Source organism: Eurosta solidaginis, chromosome 5 (assembly GCF_040869045.1).
Source record: "Eurosta solidaginis isolate ZX-2024a chromosome 5, ASM4086904v1, whole genome shotgun sequence".
Lineage (NCBI taxonomy): Eukaryota > Metazoa > Arthropoda > Insecta > Diptera > Tephritidae > Eurosta > Eurosta solidaginis.
The window spans coordinates 152411304-152431256 of record NC_090323.1 but is presented as its reverse complement, the minus strand read 5'-3'; the positions used below and the strand labels follow the sequence as shown (position 1 = coordinate 152431256).

Sequence of the window (19953 nt, the reverse complement as noted above, 5' to 3'; positions counted from 1 at the left end):
TGTTTTGTTGCACCATATCATTACTGGACTTTAATGTTCACATAATTTACTTATATACTGTAAAAATATTAATTTTTTTTAAATCTGACTTTGAAAAAAAATTTTTTTTAAGTGGGCGTGGTCGGCCTCCGATTTTTCTAATTTTTATTAAGCATACATACAGTAATAGGAGTAACGTTCCTGCCAAATTTCATCATGATATCTTCAACGACTGCCAAATTACAGCTTGCAAAACTTCTAAATTACCTTCTTTGAAAAGTGGGCGGTGTCACGCCCATTGTCCAAAATTTTACTAATTTTCTATTCTGCGTCATAAGGTTAACTCACCTACCAAGCTTCGTCGCTTTCTCCATCTTTGTTAATGAATTGTAGCACTTTTTCGATTTTTCGAAATTTTCGATATCGAAAAAGTGGACGTGGTAATAATCGATATCGTTCATTTTAAATAGCGATCTGGGATGAGTGCCCAGAAACCTACATACCAAATTTCATCAAGATACCTCAAAATTTACTAAAGTTATCGTATTAACGGGCGGACGGACGGACGGACAAGGCTCAATCAAATTTTTTTTCGATACTGATGATTTTGATGTATGGAAGTCTATATCTATCTCGATTCCTTTATACCTGTCCAACCAACAGTTATCAATCAAAGTTAATATACTCTGTGAGCTTTGCTCAACTGAGTATAAAAATGAGAGAAATAGTAGACAAGGAAATGACAGAGAATAATAGGAGGAGGGAGGAAGAATGTCCCTCAAAAATGTCTGTAAAATTTAGGAAAAGCAGCTTCCGAACAGGAAAACGTCTGGCGTCTACGCTATTATAGAATTGAATGTGTAACTCAACATATTGGGACGAAGCTTGGTAATTTTGACTCATCTCAATCAGCGTCCAAATTGGATGGTACCACATGCCCTCAGGCAAACAAATTTATCGTATTCGTGATAGTTCCGAGTCATTAACGTCTACACTAAAATTTTTTTCATATGCATACGTCGTATACATTAAATAATATGAGGTTGTGTATATATGGCCGGTGTCACGTGCCTGTCAGAAAAAAGTGTTAATTATTAGAAAGGCGAAGAGTAATATGGAAAATGAGGTGGGAATAAGATTAAGCAAAGGCAGAGAGCAAAATGATGGAGAAAAGACAAAGGAGTAGAAAAGCGAGATGATTAGGTGAGAAAAAAATGAGGGAAGAAGTGGAAACGAAGGTAGAAAGGAAATATAATGGAAAATTAAATAAAAAATAAATAAATGTAAGGCGCGATAACCTCCGAAGAGATCTAAGGCCGAGCTTCTCTTCCAATTTGCGTCGTGCTCCTCTTGATTTTCCCTACAAATTGGCCGGACGGGACCTACATGTTTTATGCCGACTCCGAACGGCATCTGCAAGGCAGATGAGTTTTCACTGAGAGCTTTTCATGGCAGAAATACACCCGGAGCGCTTGCCAAACACTGCCGAGGGGCGACCCCCTTAGAAGAATTTTCTTCTAATTGAAAAATCTTATTTCTAAAATTTTTGATGTTGCTTTGACCGGGGTGTGAACCCAGGGCATACGGTGTGGTAGGCGGAGCACGCTACCATCACACCACGGTGGCCGCCAATAATGGAAAAATCTGACTACAAAATAGAGAGGGAATTAGAGGTAGAAAAAGAGCTTGTTACGGAAAATTTCAGAGAGGAAACGAAAAGCAATAGAAATTGGAAGAAAAGTTCACTGAGGGAGAGACGATCGCAATCTTTCAACATAGAGCTATGGCCATGCTGAAGTAGATAGCCTTCCAAAGAATCACTATCTTGAGCTGTGAGTCAGGTTTCAACAGAATTCCCTCAGTAAAGATAATATACATCCCGAACATAAAGCGAAAGGTATACAATTAACTGGAAGACTAAATAGGGAAATGTATCTAATGTTTTGGTGCCCAGAGCCAAAATAGTAGTGCATATGGGACTGTAGCTAGCATATTTGAGATGGAAGTGAGTCAATACTTTTAACGTGGACACTCTAAAAATACAATTAAAATACTTAGAAACTCAAGCTAAAATGAATTCTAGATCTCAATAATAGCCGGACTTCCTAGGAACCCAAAATGATCTATTGCTTGCAATAAAGAGTTGAAAGGTAGTGAGCAAGTAGACAGCTTAACAAGAAACGCAGCAGATGCAAAGCGCATCATACATGAGTCACTTTTGTCAGTTTGTCGTCAAACAATTAAATAAATAAATAAATAAATGTAAGGAGCGATATACTTCTGAGGCGGTTTAGGCCCACATCTCTTCCAATATGCGTCGTGCTCATTTTAAATATATGCTACAAATTGACGGATATCTACAACAAGATACATTTTTGCTGAAAAGCTCTTCATTGAATTCGTAGTGTACAAACCATTGAAAATAATTTTTTCTAAAGATTCTTATGCTGTTTTTCACGGGCCTTGATCCCAGGACTTTTGGTTTGATGGGCGAGCAAGCTACACCCACACCACTGTAGCATTGAATGCAGAAAGAGGAAAAAAACAGAGGAGTACACGCCAGACTCAACAACAGCATGAGAGAAGGATAAAAAAGTATGAGAGTAAGTGCAAGAATAGAGCTAGAAAGAAAAGTAAAGTAAAGACAGAAGAAATTGTCTTCAAAAAATAGACAATTGCTAGACTACTTTGGAATTATTCGTTGTACTATGCAAAACTTTAAATGGAAAATATGTCTTAAATTTTATCTTTTTTAATTTTGAGTGCGCTTTTTCGTATTCTGCTATATCGACGACTTTATACTGTGACGAATATTAGCAACAGTAAGGCATACTATCATCTCTAAGCCGATGCTAAGCAGTGACTTGTATGCACATCAATAGATCAATCATTATGTCTACACATATGTACGTACACGCAACGGATAAGAGACGCACAAATACATGCAGATATCTTATCTGAGATGCTCCCAAAAGTATGCAATTATAATTGTGGAAGTATCACTCACAAAAACACTCGCATACGAGAAGCTATACACGTGCATCTGTAGTTATAATTATATAGCAATAACTAAGTAAACTCTGGAAGAGCCTAGAAGTATGCAAACGAGAAATCACAGAGTATAAAAGGCCGCAACAGTAGAGGCACGACAATCAGTTTGATTTAAGACACTATCTGGCGAGCAATAGTAGTGTTATTCTGAAGTACTTTAATAAAGACCATTTTGCATTATCGAATATTGGAGTTATTTATTCAACAGTTTAGTGATTTGGACGGTAGCAGAAGTTTGCAAATAAGAGGAATTCCAGTAAATTCGTTACAATTTCATGTACAATAAGCAGCGGAGTTAGCAGAGACAGCTTTGTGAATTTTTTTTGTGTATGATAACAAAAAGTGTGGATAGCAATGTGTAATCTACTTGTGTCATGCCTTTATAGTCAGTAAAGTGTGATGAATATTAGCAACACTAAGGAATACTATCATCTCTAAGCCGATGCTAAGCAGTGACTTGTATGCACATCAGTAGATCAATCATTATGTCTACACATATGTACGTACACGCAACAGAGAAGAGACGCACAAATACATGCAGATATTTTATCTGAGATGCTCCAAAAATTATGCAATTTTAATTGTGGAAGTGTTGCTCACAAATACACGCGCATATGAGAAGCTATACACGTGCATCTGTAGTTATAATTAATAGCAGTAACTAAGTAAATTCTGGAAGAGCCTAGAAGTATGAAAACGAGAAATCACAGAGTATAAAAGGCCGCAACAGTAGAGGCACGACAATCAGTTTGATTCAAGACGCTATCTGGCGAGCAATAGTAGTGTTATTCTGAAGTACTTTAATAAAGACCATTTTGCATTATCGAATATTGGAGTTATTTATTCAACAGTGTAGTGATTCGAACTTTAGCAGAAGGTTGCATATAAGAGGAATTCCAGTAAATTCGTTACAATTTCATGTACAATAAGCAGCGGCGTTAGCAGAGACAGCTTTGTGGATTTTTTTTGTATATGATAACAAAAAGTTTGGTTAGCAATGTGTAATCTACTTATGTCATGCCTTTATAGTCAGTAAAGTGTGACGAATATTAGCAACACTAAGGGATACTATCATCTCTAAGCCGATGCTAAGCAGTGACTTGTATGCACATCAATAGATAAATCATTATGTCTACACATATGTACGTACACGCAACAGAGAAGAGACGCACAAATACATGCAGATATCTTATCTGAGATACTCCCAAAGGTATGCAATTATAATTGTGGAAGTGTCGCTCACAAATACACGTGCATATGAGAAGCTATACACGTGCATCTGTAGTTATAATTATATAGCAGTAACTAAGTAAATTCTGGAAGAGCCTAGAAGTATGCAAACGAGAAATCACAGAGTATAAAAGGCCGCAACAGTAGAGGCACGACAATCAGTTTGATTTAAGGCACTATCTGGCGAGCAAAAGTAGTGTTATTCTGAAGTACTTTAATAAAGACCATTTTGCATTATCGAATATTGGAGTTATTTATTCAACAGTTAAGTGATTCGAACGTTAGCAGAATGTTGCAAATAAAAGGAATTCCAGTAAATTCGTTACAATACTTTTGCCACCATTGTATATGCTTACTTTTTTTTTTTTTTGTTATGTTGCTGCTAAATGCAATGAAAGTGCAAAAACAATCGCCCAACCAAAAGAGCAATTTTCGTTGCAAAAGTATTGTTTTATTGTTGCAGCATATTTTTTTCTATCTTATTATTGCGAAGAATGAGCAGCAATTGGTTGCGCCTGTGCGCGCACCACAATTCGATGCAGTACTGCAATAAAAACAACAATACAATGTGCAACAAAGCTTGCAAATCGTTTCGAGTTTCCACCATCAATGTGGTTGCAGCTTTTAAGCTTCTCATGCTCGCCGATCTGAAGATGCAATAAAACATTGGACCAGTGCAAATATAACAAACATATGTACATATGTACGCATTTATACCAAACACATATAGTATAATCATATCGGTATATATGTACATATGTCAGCGATTGCAAAGAAGCTTTGTCTGCATTTCTGACACATTCTGACACAATCAACGCTCAGCTATGTTATTGCCAACACCGGACAGCAAAGGCCAAGAGATCATAACGTACATATGTACGTACAATTCATAACATATGTACATGTATATGTACACGTAAACATATCTACGAAACCCTCCACACTTTCCTATATGGGATACATGCAAGCTTAAGTGCCCTATGTGCTGCGAAAATGAAATTGAAAACCAACGGCAACTTAACCACTTATGATGAAGACGTGATCACGATCACTGCAGGATAAAATGGAAAGAGAAAAATTTTTTCTTAAAATAATGCCCTCATTCGATTGTGGTTAAGTCTGCAAATTGTTGATTTTTTGTGCAGTAAGATTGGTTTGATGGCGGCCGCCGTGATGTGGTGGTAGCGTGCTCCGTCACCGAAGGTCTTGGGTTTAAATCCCAGGCAAAACTAAATTAAAAGATTTAGAAAAAAACAAGTTCCAAGCGTGGTAGCCCCTAAGCAGTGATTTGCCGAACGCTTCGAGCGTATTTCTGCCATGAAAATCTCCTCTTCTAAAACAAATCTGCCTTTATAGGAAAAATTTAAAGGAGGACGACGATAATTTGAAGAGAAGCTTGGCCTAAACTCTCTTTGTAGGTTTATCGCGACTTGTACTTATTTAAGATTGGTTTGTGAAAATAAAAGTAAGTTGAAAAAGTTTGTTTATGATTACCAGGAAAAATCTTTTTCTTCTTTATAGGTCTTTAGCAGTTGAACGCCGTGATTTTTATCACCACGCCAATATAATCAGATATATTTATTTCTTTTGCTAATATTAGCTTCTCCTAGGAATAGTTGCAAAGTTATCACATATGACGATCACATAATACAAACAGCAACGAGAAACCCTCTTCAAGCTCTGGGCGAGCAACTGCAAAACCCATCGAGCCTCATAGAATTTTGTTTATCTTTATAGTTTACGCTTGACCGTCACTTCAGTCGGTTCTTCGCTGAGCTAACTTGGGACCTGTTCCTTATAGCTCAGTGGGAAACTTCTCTTCGTCTGACTCCATATGTGTGTTCCGATAAGCACACCTTCTAGGTCAGAGGTCCTTCTTGCAGTACTTATCAGAAGAACTGGAATGGCTTTATTTACCAAAGCGCAGCTGTTAAGTAGAGTAAGGCCCAAACTTTCAGATTGAGTTGAATAACTTGGCGTCTCCTTGGAGCTCTAAAACCAAATTTAATGCATTAGCTGTACATCGCTGTTCTAACACCCTTCTCATTAAACGGCATCACGGTATCACGGTTTGTTAGCCGGAGAAATGCTTATAGCACTTTCTTTACCATCCATTAAAGCTCAGGAAACTATGCCCAACGTTCTCTAAATAGATCTGTGTGTTAAACTCCAAAGAAGTTGTAATACGACTAGACTAAATGCAAACCCTCTCTGGGGCCACATCAATTTTGGCAATGTTAGTGTTTACCAACATTTACTTAAATGAGGTTGTACTTCACCTACCCTCTCTGTAAAGAAGAAGTTCTCTTTTGTTAACCCTGAGAAGAACGAATGGGATGACATCTTTACTTCAGATACTCATTCGACGGCCCTCCTCGTGGATGGCTTCAATCTTAATTGCCATGTAGGTAGTTTTGTATACTTAGAGGGTCTTTTACTCACTTAAAGTAAATGGCTGCTGGACTAAAATAGATCTTTTAAGCGGAAATAACGGTCGTAACGGAAGCAGCTCGCTGGTTGCTCTCAAAGCATCCCAGATCAGTATTTTTATGACGTAAATTATGAATATTGGTGTAGGGATCTGCGAAAATTAGGGGGTTCTCTCTTTCTGTTACTTAAATACGATCTGTACAGTGGTATAAGTTGGCCGTTTTGTACGCCACCCTCTCTGGTAGCATTTTTGACATATCACATCTCGCGCTTTTTTCCAACACTGGCATACTCTTGACCGTATCTGTAAGAGAAAAATCTCTCCCGTCATAGAAGGTCCAATAAGATTATATAAAATAAAATCAATATTGGGCTAAGGACCAGCAACATCGAATTGCAAAAACTTTCGCGGAGTCTCTTTATCGCTATTATAAAAAGATCCAACTTTAAGACCAGAGATTTATTTTTTGTTCACGTTCAAGTTTTCAAGTATGATTTTTGAGTCCATCTGCACCCTAATCACCGGCCTTAACATCTCTAGCGAGCTAAGTGGCTTGGAAAATGTCTGAGGTCACAACCTGTAGTATAAAGCTTATGTGCTGGCCTGCCCCAATGACAAGATCCAGGATCAAAAGAAGGCAAAAATATTATGCAAACAATATTAGAAAATTTTCATAACCAGGTCGCTCCTAGATAGTAGTTTAGCAAACACCCGAGTGTATCTTGGAAGTGAAAATTCTCTCAGTTAAAATCCGTCTGCAGATATCTGCTTCCCTGCTTGATGCTAACTTTTTTTCAACGCTCTGCAACGCAATTAATTTTGTCCAGAGAAATTTATTTGATTCATTACGGAAACTACAACTTAAATCCAGCTGTAAAGAAAATATGAAAATTTTCGCTAATAAAAAATATACATCCAACACTTATAGCGACTCAGATTATCAACAAAATCAGTAGGAGGCTAAAAAACCGAAGCGAAATAATTGCTTCACGATATGAATTTCCCACTCCCCAAAAAACACAGCAACAAAAACTCAAAGAGTTAATTTGCTATAAAATTACACCATTTCATTTTCATTACATGAAAACTGAAAATCAAATATTAAAGGTGAACAGGCACTAAATGCCAAATAAACTGCTCACTGACAATGTGGACGTCGACGACGACGACGACAACAAGCGGCGTAGGCGTATTCAAGCAAAATACTTGCATGAGATTACATACTCGCTTCGGCTTTATTATCAGTCACACGCCTAACTTTTTCGGGCAACATAAATGGGAGCCGGCAGCGGCAGGTACAATGCAAAAATAATAACATTATATGTTGCTGACAGTGTTGTTGTTTTGTTACTGTTGACGTCGCAACGTCAATATGCTACCAAAATGCCAATTTTAATTAAGACTTCGTATGAGAAATAAACGAAAATGTAGCTAGTACTATGTATGTTCAAGTACAGTCCCTAGCACTTAAAATTGGATAGTTGAATTTCAATCCAGAAATGATCTCTTGTACAACCTCGAAATTATTTTGAATTAGTTGCCCCAAAGCATTCCTGAAGTAAATTCGGTATATTTTTCCGATAAACGTATATATATAAATGATCCAGAAGAGCTCTGAAATGATTCCGAAATTGTGCAAAAATTATCCCGAAACTTTCCGAAGTTATATCGAAATGATTCCTGAACAGTTCTAAAATAATCCCGAAGCAGTCCTGCATAGATGTATAAGCTATACCGATTTGATCCAGGGATAGTCCCAAAATTAATCTCGAAATGGTGTTGACTAATACACTGAGATATGCAACTCTAAAGTGGTCCCAAAGCAGTCGAAAAATGTCTCCTAAACGATTCCGAAATAATACCGAAGTGATCCCAAATAAACATTCGGAGGTAACCCCACATTAGTCTCAAATTATCTGGAAATAGCCGAACGGATAAAAAAAAATTTGGAATATTCCAATAAAAAATCAAAAACAATACCGAACTGCTCCAGAGGTACTCCCAAAATTATTCCGAAATTTTCTAGACATGGCAATAGAAACAATCCCGAAATCATCTTGAATAGAAGTACATATCAATCTCGCTACAATTCCACAATTATCTTGAAGCAGTCGAAAATGAATCATGAAAACAGTCTTGTAGTAACCAGGAAACCAATTAGGAGTGCTTTAGAGATAGTCCCGGAATTAAATTGAAGCGGTCCTAAAATAATAAAGAAGTGTTACTAAAATAAACTAGAGACCGTCCAGCCTACCTAAGAACATCAGGTAATTGAGTCTGAGTCGATACGTTAATGAATGCAATCACGAAATGATCCCGACTAGCATACCGTATTAAGTCCATAATTATTCCGAAGCAGTCCCGAAATTATCCTTAAACAATTCTGTAGTGATTTCGAAAGCATTTCTGTAATTATCACGAAAATAATGAAGGAATAATAGTACCGAAATTATTTTGAAACGGTCCTGCGATTACCAAATCAGTTCCGAATAGATCCAAAAACAATGCCGAATTGACTCAACAACAATTCGAGAAACAAGCACGAAATTTTTCCTCGAAATAACAGACAATCTCAAGTTTTTCCTGAATTGATCTCGAGAACAATCCCGAAAGCATAACTGTAGCTCAAAAGTTTTTCGACTATATTTAGAAAACATTCGTAAAATAAACCCAAAATCGTCTCAAAACTATCCCGAAATGGTCGCGAATACAATCCCAAAATGGTCCCCGGAACCGAATCAACCATATTTTTCCAAAAAGTTTAATAAAATTTAGCACTATGCCCAGGCCCATTTTCACTGTGCACATTTAAGATTGAAAAACTTTTTTTATTAACGAAAAATAATCAGCAACATTTTAGTAAATAGCGCAAAGGCGATCGATTGATCGGCCGCAAATCAGCCGCACCAAATGTTGTTAGCGCGTTTTGTGGTGAATGCAAAACAGTAACCGTCAACCAACAGCAACAATAATAATAATAACAAAAAATTATTTTTTTAATATACCGACAATCAGCAACTAAGTATGTATGTACGAGCATGCGACGTGCAATATAAATGAATTTACCTACGCTGGATTGGATCGCTGGCACATACGCCGCCTGGTTGCTTGGCTGATCCGTCAGTTGTTGGTTGGCTTAAACGCCCGAACGACCATATATCAACAGGTTATACAAAAATGACGTTAATGAAGCTTGTTAACAAGATTTTGGCCAATGATTGCTGCGGTCGCAGCACAATAGCAGCTGCACAAAATATGAGCCGGCAAATTTATGCCAGCACTTTTATTTTATTGGAACACATTTTAAACGCATAAAAATGTTTTTTAAGTTTTTTTTATTATTTTTTATTTTAACCATTTGTGCGTGTAACGTAATTTTTTTCAGCATTATTTTATTGTTGCTTTTTTCATGCAAATTGCCAATTTCAAATGAACTGTTGTAACTATAATTTTAAATAATGAAAATTTGCTTACTCAACTAGGTCATACGCAACGTTGATTCGTTCATTGAGTCAATTAGTGACTTTATTCACGCAAATCGATTCCAGTCAAGCTAAATGACACGAGACGTTTGCAAAAGCAATAATAAAAAAACACACACAAGTATCACAAAATTATTATTTAAATCATCATAAAAATACTTATGATAAATCTGTATGTGAAAGTGAACGCTTTCACATCATAAAAGTGGCAGAGATAAAATACAAGGGTGGCAAAATATATCAGCAGCTGGTAAATTTTCTTTGATGGAATTAAAAAAAATTACTAATCTAAATCCAAACCCATAATTTTTTTATTTGAAGCACAGTTTAATTTAGTTTATAACATTATCAACAACAAAAGGCTGTATTTAGATTATATCTTGGCAAAATATAAATTTTATGAGCTAAAAACTTCCCATTCTTCCAGAATTGCTGTAATCTTAATCAATAATGGTCAGGTGGGATGCGCCAGAAAATCTAGAAGTTATCTCGACATTACACCAAAAACAATACTGAAGTAGCCTTTAAAGTTTAAACTGTTCCGATGCAGTGTCAAAATGATTCTGGAAATAGTATAGTTCTGAAGGGAGAAGTTATCTCGAATTGATACCTAAATTAATTCGAAGTTATTCTGTAATCGTTTCAAATTGGTTCCGTAATATTGATCTGACCTACACATGAAATATCAATGGCCTATGATGTTCCGGCCAAGAAAATGTTTCTATCGGAACCCGCCTGTGGAAGCAGAGGTAGAGGGCGGCCCCCACTCCGTTGGAAGGACCAGGTGGAAAACGATTTAAACTCCCTTGGTGTGACCGATTGGCGCCGGTTGGCGGAGCGAAGGAGCGACTGGCGCGCCTTGTTGGACGGCCATAACCGTTTAGACGGTTAAGCGCCAATAAAGTAAGTAAGTATGTTGAATAAACTCAGAGTTTAACGGTTTAAATCAAATCAGCTTCCAGGCAGGGGAGAGGTTTTTGAATGTTCTGAAAATAGTCCCAATATTATCCATAAACGTAAAGCGATTCAGGAAAGCGATAACTCAAATAATTGCGAAATAATTCGGGGAGTTCTGAAACCATCTCAAAATAGTTCCTCATTAGACCGAAAACCATCCTAAAAATATTTTGGAAAGTGGTATGTATGTGGTAAAATAGTGTCAGAGTGATTCGTGAACATTTGCGAAATGATCCTGAACTTGTCTTAAAACTAATCAGAAATAGTCCCGAAATGATGTCATTAACAGCTCTAAAATTATTCAAAGATGGTCCAGAATTGATTCGGACCAAAGCAACATCGAAAATTAGACAAAACGTTGTTCCATTAGAAACAAGTTTTTCTAAGCGGAGTCGGCCATCGGCAGTGATTTGGCAAACATTCCTAGTGTATTTCTGCCATGAAAATCTCCTCAGTTAAAATTCATCTGCCATACAGATGCCGTTCTGAGTTGGCAAAAAACATTTAATTCCCGTCCGCCAATTCGAACGAAAAATTAAAAGGAGCACGACACAAATTGGAAGAAAAGAGAAGCTAGGCCTAAAATCTCTGCGGAGGCTATCTCGCCTTGCGTTTATTTTTTTTTTATACCTAAAATAATTCGAAGTGATCCTGAATTCGTTCCAAATTGCTTCCGTTGTAGTCTCGAAACAACTCAAAAAGTCCCAAAGTGTTCCTGATGTGATCCTTCGGTTCTTCCTAAATAGCTGTCCCAAAATTATAATTAAAATAATTCCGAAGAGATCCTGTAATTGTTCCAAACTGGTCCTGAAATAGCTCGAAATTATTTTGAAACTAGTCCCCCCCCCCCCCCCCTCCCCCCTACATGATGTTTCCATCTTTAATTTAATGATATGGTATGTCCTCTTCTTATGGAAAAAACTACGAGTCTATGTTTTATTATATGAATCGATGTGTCCAAGTTTGAATGAGAAAAAACGATAGGTCCCGTTTTTAGTGTCTTTCTAATTTGACCATACTTTTACGGATATTTGTATTCTAATTTATTCACTCTTAATACAAATTCCCTTTCTACCGCCGACCGTTTATTACATGGATAGTACATAAATATTGGGCTATCATTAAGACAAGGCATGTCAATATTTATTGATAGGACAGGATTATCAATTTCTTCTTGAATGTAGTATTCATATTTGTTAATGATCTAGCCTTATATTTCCCTCAGTGAATTTTTTGAAACTTTTGGATTATACAGTGGCAGTCGTATCGGAGACATCGAAGCTTCAAATATCTTTTTTTCTGAAATTGTCGGAAGCGTATGGTGTCGAAATTGCAAATACGTATTTGAAAATATCTTTCAAACCTATTATTTTCAGCACACCTTCTATCTTTTAGAACGAAATAGTTGATCTGTATTTGTTTTGTCGAAAACCTCTAACAAGTTCGCTGCTGCCATACAAAAAAAGCGATTACCTAGATGTCACTACAGTTTTTTTTATATTAAAGTCATATTTAAGTAGTATGTACTTACATACATATATACCCAGCGAGAAGTATTCCACTAAAATATAGAAACAATTTATCCTCACTCTGTTGATATATACTTTTACACTTGGAAGCACAATGAACTTGAAAACATTACATACAAAAAGTGCAAAACCCGTACTTATCTATAAAAACCTCCACAGTACTTTGTAAAACTACTTATTCTCGCTTTTGATCAATAAACCGAGTGCAAATCGATAACACCATTTCGACCACAAGAATAAACTGGTCAAAGACAATTACGCCGTAAAATAAAAATTTAAAAAACAACAGCTACGCGCATAATAATAATGCACAAATCATTTATCATAATCATTGTGATTGATTCTTCTTAAAAAATTATAAATCAGAAGATATGAAAGAGAAAAAAAAAGCAAGCAAACAAAAACAAAATTCCTACAACTTGAGCAAACTAATAGAAATGCTCTGAGTTGGTATTGAAGAAAAGTTTATTTATATGAAATTTGTGGAATGAATATTGGCCGTAAATAAAAAGCGATTCGTTCTGGTCATAAAACAGTGAAGTGCCATGTGATGGAATGATTGAGTTATGGAGTGAGTAAGCGGCATATCTAGTTATTGAAGTTTTAAGCCACAACGCAAGAGCAAGCAAAAGTAGAGAAGAACAAAAAAAAAGAAACAGAATTGAGAAAATCGAATTTTTACGCTTCAATCCAACAACATTCACTGCAATGATTCGCACAATTATTAGCCACTACTCGACGTCAAAATACGGGTAATAACAAGTAAACTTGCAAGAAGTAGGATGAAAGGTAACATTTGGGTAGGAGCGAGGAATATAATAAGACTTCGCGCCCCATTAACGCCATTAACCACAGAACGAAACTAAAGTGCGCTCATTTTGAGAATTTGCGTAAAAAATTTGTTTAAGTGACTTAAACTATGAACATTTTTCGTTCGTTTGTTTCATTTGCCATTGAGTGTGCTTGTAATTCTCAACTGGTTAGTGAAATATTCTAAAGACATAGGTTAAATTTTGTATCCCAAAGAGGGGTTTTTCAAAGCAAAACAAGGTGGCTCAACCCGCAGCCAATACCTTGGAGCCCTCAGTGCTCGCCCCCAATGAATACATACAAGGTGTAACAGGCGCATAGCGACCTCTCTCTAAATAAAATAATATACAGCCCACTGAAATAACAAATAATATAATAACAAAAAACTATTCGCCCGTCGAATCACCAAAGCTTAGACAAAATTAAAAGGCAATATAGAAATTGGTCTACGTGCTATGAGACGTGATGGAACGTGTGGTATTGCCTAAGCAGATTTCAAGCTAGAATATATATTTTTTTACAGATTTCTAAACAAATACTAATTTGGGCAGCGGTATACCGGTTAGGAAATCGACAAATGTTTATTGTATGACAATATTTCTGACAAAGTCCTAGGGTCCAAAGTCTCTTCGTAATAGCAAATATTAAATTTTCTAAGCCCCAATGTGTTAAAACGAGAATGTCTGGAATATTTGACCTTTAAAAATTTTATAGAGTATAAAGTAAACATTATCAATATTAATAAAATCATAAAGACTGTTACTTGGGAATCTTACAAAACAAAAATGTGTTGACATAGAATCTTATGAGGCTTGGAATAAATTTCCTTCATTTGGTCCTTCATTTTTCAGAAAATGATATAAGAAAGATAGTCGATTTTGAACTCTTTCGGGTTGTTGTTATTTTTATTGTAGTAATGGCAGGAGCATCTTCAATTGTGGTATTTAGGAATCCCACAAGGACGGAGCTTGCTCAGTTCACTAGAAAAAACTATCCTCCTCCAGCTTTGGAATTTGACTTTTCATAAATTCGACTAAAAGTTAAGCTGGAAGAGAAATGTCGAAAAGAGAGATCAAAGAAAGATCTTTCAGCGCATTATATAATTGCGCCGTATGCATGGTATGTAGTATACAGTCATTTGACTGATATTACCTCTAGTCTTTTGGAAGGCAAACAACTAAAGGCTGGAAAGGTAGATTGATTAGCATGCTAGCGGATATCTTATACAATGAGAATTGCACTTCAATCGTCTGCTACTTGCTGCTTCTGTATTTTTTCGTGGACTGTTTGGCCAAAGGGACCCTCTATCGAAGAGAAGCGATATAAAATGACATGACAAGACGTCCAAACTGACCTCTGAAAAATGGAACTTGGGCTTGGCTGCTCTTGAGGCATCTACGAGTCAATCAGTTGACTGTCAGACCGTCTTCCAGACGGACGCCTATGCCTTAGATAGAGCATCAAGACTACTCCAGGACAGCAAAGCATCAGCGATCAAAGAAACGATATTTTTTGACATGGTTTAAAGGCATTGATAAAAAATCTTATCGTGCTGATATTTAGAGTTTTGCTGGCGTCCATAAAGCATCAGAAAACCTGGCTCTGTTAATTTTCCGGTTACAGAAATTTTAGCTGAAGCGAACATAAACAGCAAAGGAACAAAGGACCATCAGCATCGAGAATACTCCCCAATGCCTTTTTCCCTACAACAACAACAACAACATCCACCATTGAACAGACTGATAAGTAAAACTGAAGAACCCACTGAAGAACCTTGCTTTGGAAGAACAAAAACGACTGTGAAGCCTCAAGGTTCCTACGTGCATGTTTCTATATAATTAAGGAGAGAATTATTACGGGTGTCATCAAAAAACATTGTGCTATCGTATCCACGATTCGATATTGGTATCAACAAGATCCATCTTCAGAAGCTATCAGGACAAATAGGAAAAGGTGGTGATTCATTATGTAGACTTCCAGGACTACAGAGAAAACTATTCAAATTTCTTCGTGCCAGTCTTTCGATAGACCTGATGAGGTAAAGGACGTAAAGCTTAGGCTCAAATGGAAATGTCTGGTTGAACGAAGGAGGCCGTAGCCGGCAGGAAACCGAAAACTGGAATAATAACAGTCTTAATTGGAACGAAAAAAGAAACTTGACGAGTAACTTTTACTTGTTGAGCGAGAAAAATTTTAAAAGTAGCTGTAATTCAGAGAGAAATGAAGCACATCGAGCGAAATAAACACCTCAATAAATAACTGTAATTTTCTTAGACATATAAATAACTAAAAAATAACTCAAAAGAAGACTATTAATTCCCGAGTCAAGTAAATAACAAAAATAGCCGTTTTTATTCAAAAAATATATATTAAATTCTCCAAAAATAACTGTTATTTTCCAAGAGATATAAAGAAACTCACAAAATAACTTTTGATTTCCGAGCGAAATAAATAACTCAAAAAATCATTGGAATTTTCCGTGTGAAATAAAATAAATAACTGTCTTTATCTGAGCGAAGTAAATCCATTTACCTATCAATAAGGTGGCAAATATGTGACCTTATTCGGTCAGTGTTGTTACATTAGCTTCTAAGTGAAAACTCATCTGCCTTGTAGATGCCGTTCGGAGTGTAAGCTCCATCCCGCCAATTTGTAGGAAATATTAAGAAGGAGCACAGCACAAATTGGAATAGAAGCTCGACCTAAAATTTTTTCGGAGGTTATCGCGCTTTAAATTTGTTTTAACACTTATTTGAAATCCCTGGTTTTGAATATTATTTACATACTTGACTGGGTCGAAAGAGGGTCCACCGTTGATGCGCTCTGCCACTACAGACTATTCAAAAGCCCTGCATAGAGAATTAATGTCCTTAGTATTTCAATTTCAAGCTTATTTTCCAACATCCGATTAGTCACAGCGCTTTAAGATATCTAAGTAGCTACCTTTTCATTTCAAATATAATCACGTACGAATTCCACACCACAAGTTTTTCCAACTCAATTCCACCTCTTATTCTACTTGCAGATTTACTTGCAACATCTGCTGGAGCACTAAATCATCATCAGGCAAGAACAAAAAAATTATAAAGCAAAGTTAATCAACTGCAAAAGTCGTTGCAACGTAAGCCTCCAGCCACCGCCAACTAAGTGACAGCTAATGCCAAACTAATCCGCTTGGCAACAGCTGTCACCACTGAACTCAATATTAGATACGGCGTAAAATGTTTCCCCGCCTGCCCGGTCCAATTGGAGCGGATATTTTTCATGGTGCCACAACTACCGTGCGTTCGGTATTTCCCAATTCGCGTCTCGATTCACTATCTGGCGGCGGCAGCAGCAGCGACATCGAAAATGTTCATCATCATCGCCAGCACCTCAACCACCATCAACAACAACAGCCATACGATACCTCAGCAACACCATCACCCACCTTTGGCAATCAGCTAATATCACCATTTGATTCGAGTATTGCGAATGATTTTGCGGCAACAGCGACACTGCATACGAATGCTGATGGCAGCGTCAGTACGTTTGGTGATGATGGTGCGACGGCGAGTAATAATTATCTGCCCGAAAACGATGCCGAATGGTGGTCGAATGCGATTGAAGAGGACACTTTTGAATCGCCGCTTGCATTCGATGGCAGTGAGAATGGTTTGTGGAATGGGCGTTTTGTACCGCCACCACCACGCCCACCATTTCTGGATGATGGCGTTGCAGCGGACGGACTTACCACCTGTGATTTATGTACGTGGGCATGGCAGCGAAATGCCTACTCGCTAGATGGATCGATTGGTGAGTAATCAGATAAAAAATGAAAATAAAATACGATAAAAGATTATTTTCTTATACATAGACGTAAATATGTATGTGTACCAATAACTTCAATGGCTAAGTGGGCTGACTCCACACTGCTGGCGTTGGGTGGGTTTTTCGCATTTTTGCTGTCTTAACAGCAATTTATTGTGAAATGAGGATTTATGAGTTCAGTTTATTGGCGCTAGTATAGCCTGTGCTTAGACTTTTTTGTTGTTTTTTTTTTTTTTTTTTTGTTTCTTAAACATTCCTAGATCTTGTGGATAAGCCAACTGACCGCTTTGCTGTCTGCTCTGTCCTACGTGTAGCTGCTATATCATACTTTTCGGTTTTCAATTCAAAGCGATTTTTTTTTTCTTTTCAGTTTTGTACAGCTTTATGGACATTTTTGATTTAATAAATTTTTTCTTTCGCTGCTTCTCATTTTTCACTTTATCTGCCCACAAAGATCGCAATATCGATATCAATTCTAGTAACGTTAGATTGTGTAACAATTTATCGTTACGATCGCATTTAACAATTTATCAAATTAGTAGGCCTACACAAATATGCTTAGAACGTGTTGAGTAATTTTTGTTGGAATCATGTTCTGTAGATAATTGAATTTGAAGATGAGAGAGTGCCCTTTTTAACTCCTTGAAAGTAAGTATTTCTCAAAACTCTTCAATAACAATTTGACGTGATACTTCACTATAGGCATTGTGAGGCCACGAAATCAGTGGACAGGACCACGCCATAAGACCGGGTATTATCACCTCTGCTGAAGACGCTGATTACCAACCAACTGCCAAGGCGGTTCGGCGAGGCACCCCCTAAAACTTACGGTGTATGCAGATGCATTGCAATTGTCATCCCTTCGAACAATTAGCTCTTTGATGGATTGGACGCTTTGGGATATAAATACCTGGGTATCTAATTTCACGTTGAACGCCAACGCGGAAAAGACGGATATGGTCCTGTTTACTAAGAGGTACAAGGCCCAAATTGGCTTAGGCCTAAGATAGTGCGAGTGATCCTGCAGGAGAAACCTTGTACAAAATATTTAGAAATCATTCTAGATAGTAAGTTGTCTTGGAAGGTAAACCTTTGACATATGGGAATAGATGGTAATGAAAAAGCGGATGAGCTAGCTAAACAGGACGCATCGTTCCAAAATTGTACCGTGAACCTTCCGTATCAATTGAACTAGATTAAAAGGCGAGAGCTGCACATCATCGACTAAGAAGGAAAGGCATGGAACTAAGCGCGGGCTGCAAAATGTCGAAGATCTTGATTAGATTAGCAAAGTAACTAAAATATTTTAAAGGAGAGGACTGTAGGCTCATGATGGTTATTTGTCACATTCTTTGAAATTAGTCTTTGTTTGTGATAGTAGGCCAAGATTGCAGCTATTAGGAGTGGCGCAGCTATAAAATCTAGAAGCAACAAGTAGCATAGGTTCTAGAAAGCTTTTGGTGTTAAAAGAGGACGGAGTTATTGTATTCTGACTGCATCCCATTCACTTCAACTGTATGAGTTTGAGCTATGTCGCCAAATATTTTAATGTGGTCTAAGTAACCTTCCTTCCAAAGGTAGGGAAAATGTGTCAATTAACACTTAAAGAGGATGTATCGAGAGTGTTTTTAGGCCTATCAACGCACCTACTGTAATGGCTCCCTATTGGATTTTCCAACTGTTGGAAGGGTCACTCGAGGTCAAAAATTTTGTCCTGGGCGCCTTTCTCGACATGTTTTAGTTGTTGCTTTATCATCATAGATGAATCCATATATGTTTTAACAGCGGCTATAGGTGCACCAGGAGTCAGATTGATATCCCCAAAATTGGCTATATGATATGATAATCAATCCTATTTTGTTCTCTGGAGTTCTGGTCTGGTAGTGCGCACATAGATACTTCTACCACGCACATAAGGATGAAAGCATTGGCACGATTGGCTTTGATATTTCCCCCCATTGGCATTGATATAAGCTTGTGATTCCCCAGCCGGTTAGGGGGTCAGATATACCCGCGGCAGGTATGCCTGTCGTAAGAGGCGCCTAAATTACCAGATTCAAGGGGTTGTGTAGCGCAACCCTTTCAAGTTGGCAGCGCAATATATAGCTTCTCCAAGCCCACCTATCCGTGGCGAATCCTGTTTCATTAACAGCCGAGGCTCTGGCGACCCCTAACTCGTCATGGATCTAGGTAGTGGGAGGGCGGGATAGCCAAGAAGGTCGCATGTGGTCATAACAAATCATTCCCGAAATGGTCTGGCTTGGTACAGGAACTTACCGGATCTGCATACGGCAAAGACCATCAACATCGATAACACTCCCCAAGGCATTCGGGGAGTGTTCTTATCGCTACAGCAACAACAACATTGGCATTGATGGAAATAAACGGAGTTTCATACAAAACCTACACTAGATGTAGATATCGTGAGCAAAATGGCAGAGGCCCGGACGGCGAAAAAGGTTTCAAGATGCGGGATATAAGCTTGCAAATAACGTCAGCCTTGGCAGGGCAGATTAGGACTCACCACTCATATGCCATGAGGAAGAAAGGAGCCAGTATCAGCCCGAAACTTAAGCTGCCCAATCATTCTGGGTTTTATAGGCAGCTATCTCCACTATTAGTGATTTATAAGTCCTTCTCTTCCATTTTGAGTCATGCTGATTTTTGATTGTTT

The 19953-nt window shown here is 37.5% G+C and overlaps 1 protein-coding gene across 5 annotated transcripts in view; it reads left to right on the top strand.

Moving 5' to 3' along the window:
* The window catches only part of LOC137254047 (uncharacterized), an 876523-nt gene that overhangs the window by 486830 nt on the left and 369740 nt on the right, over window positions 1–19953 (top strand). For 4 of the 5 annotated variants that reach the window (XM_067791726.1, XM_067791728.1, XM_067791729.1 and 1 more), the window contains exon 3: window positions 16495–17264. In XM_067791726.1, the coding sequence (XP_067647827.1) occupies window positions 16691–17264 (574 nt within the window). In that variant the 5' untranslated portion in view covers window positions 16495–16690. Of the gene's footprint in view, window positions 1–10943; window positions 11077–16494; window positions 17265–19953 lie in introns of those variants that run through there. The other variant, XM_067791727.1, reaches the window with a different exon arrangement.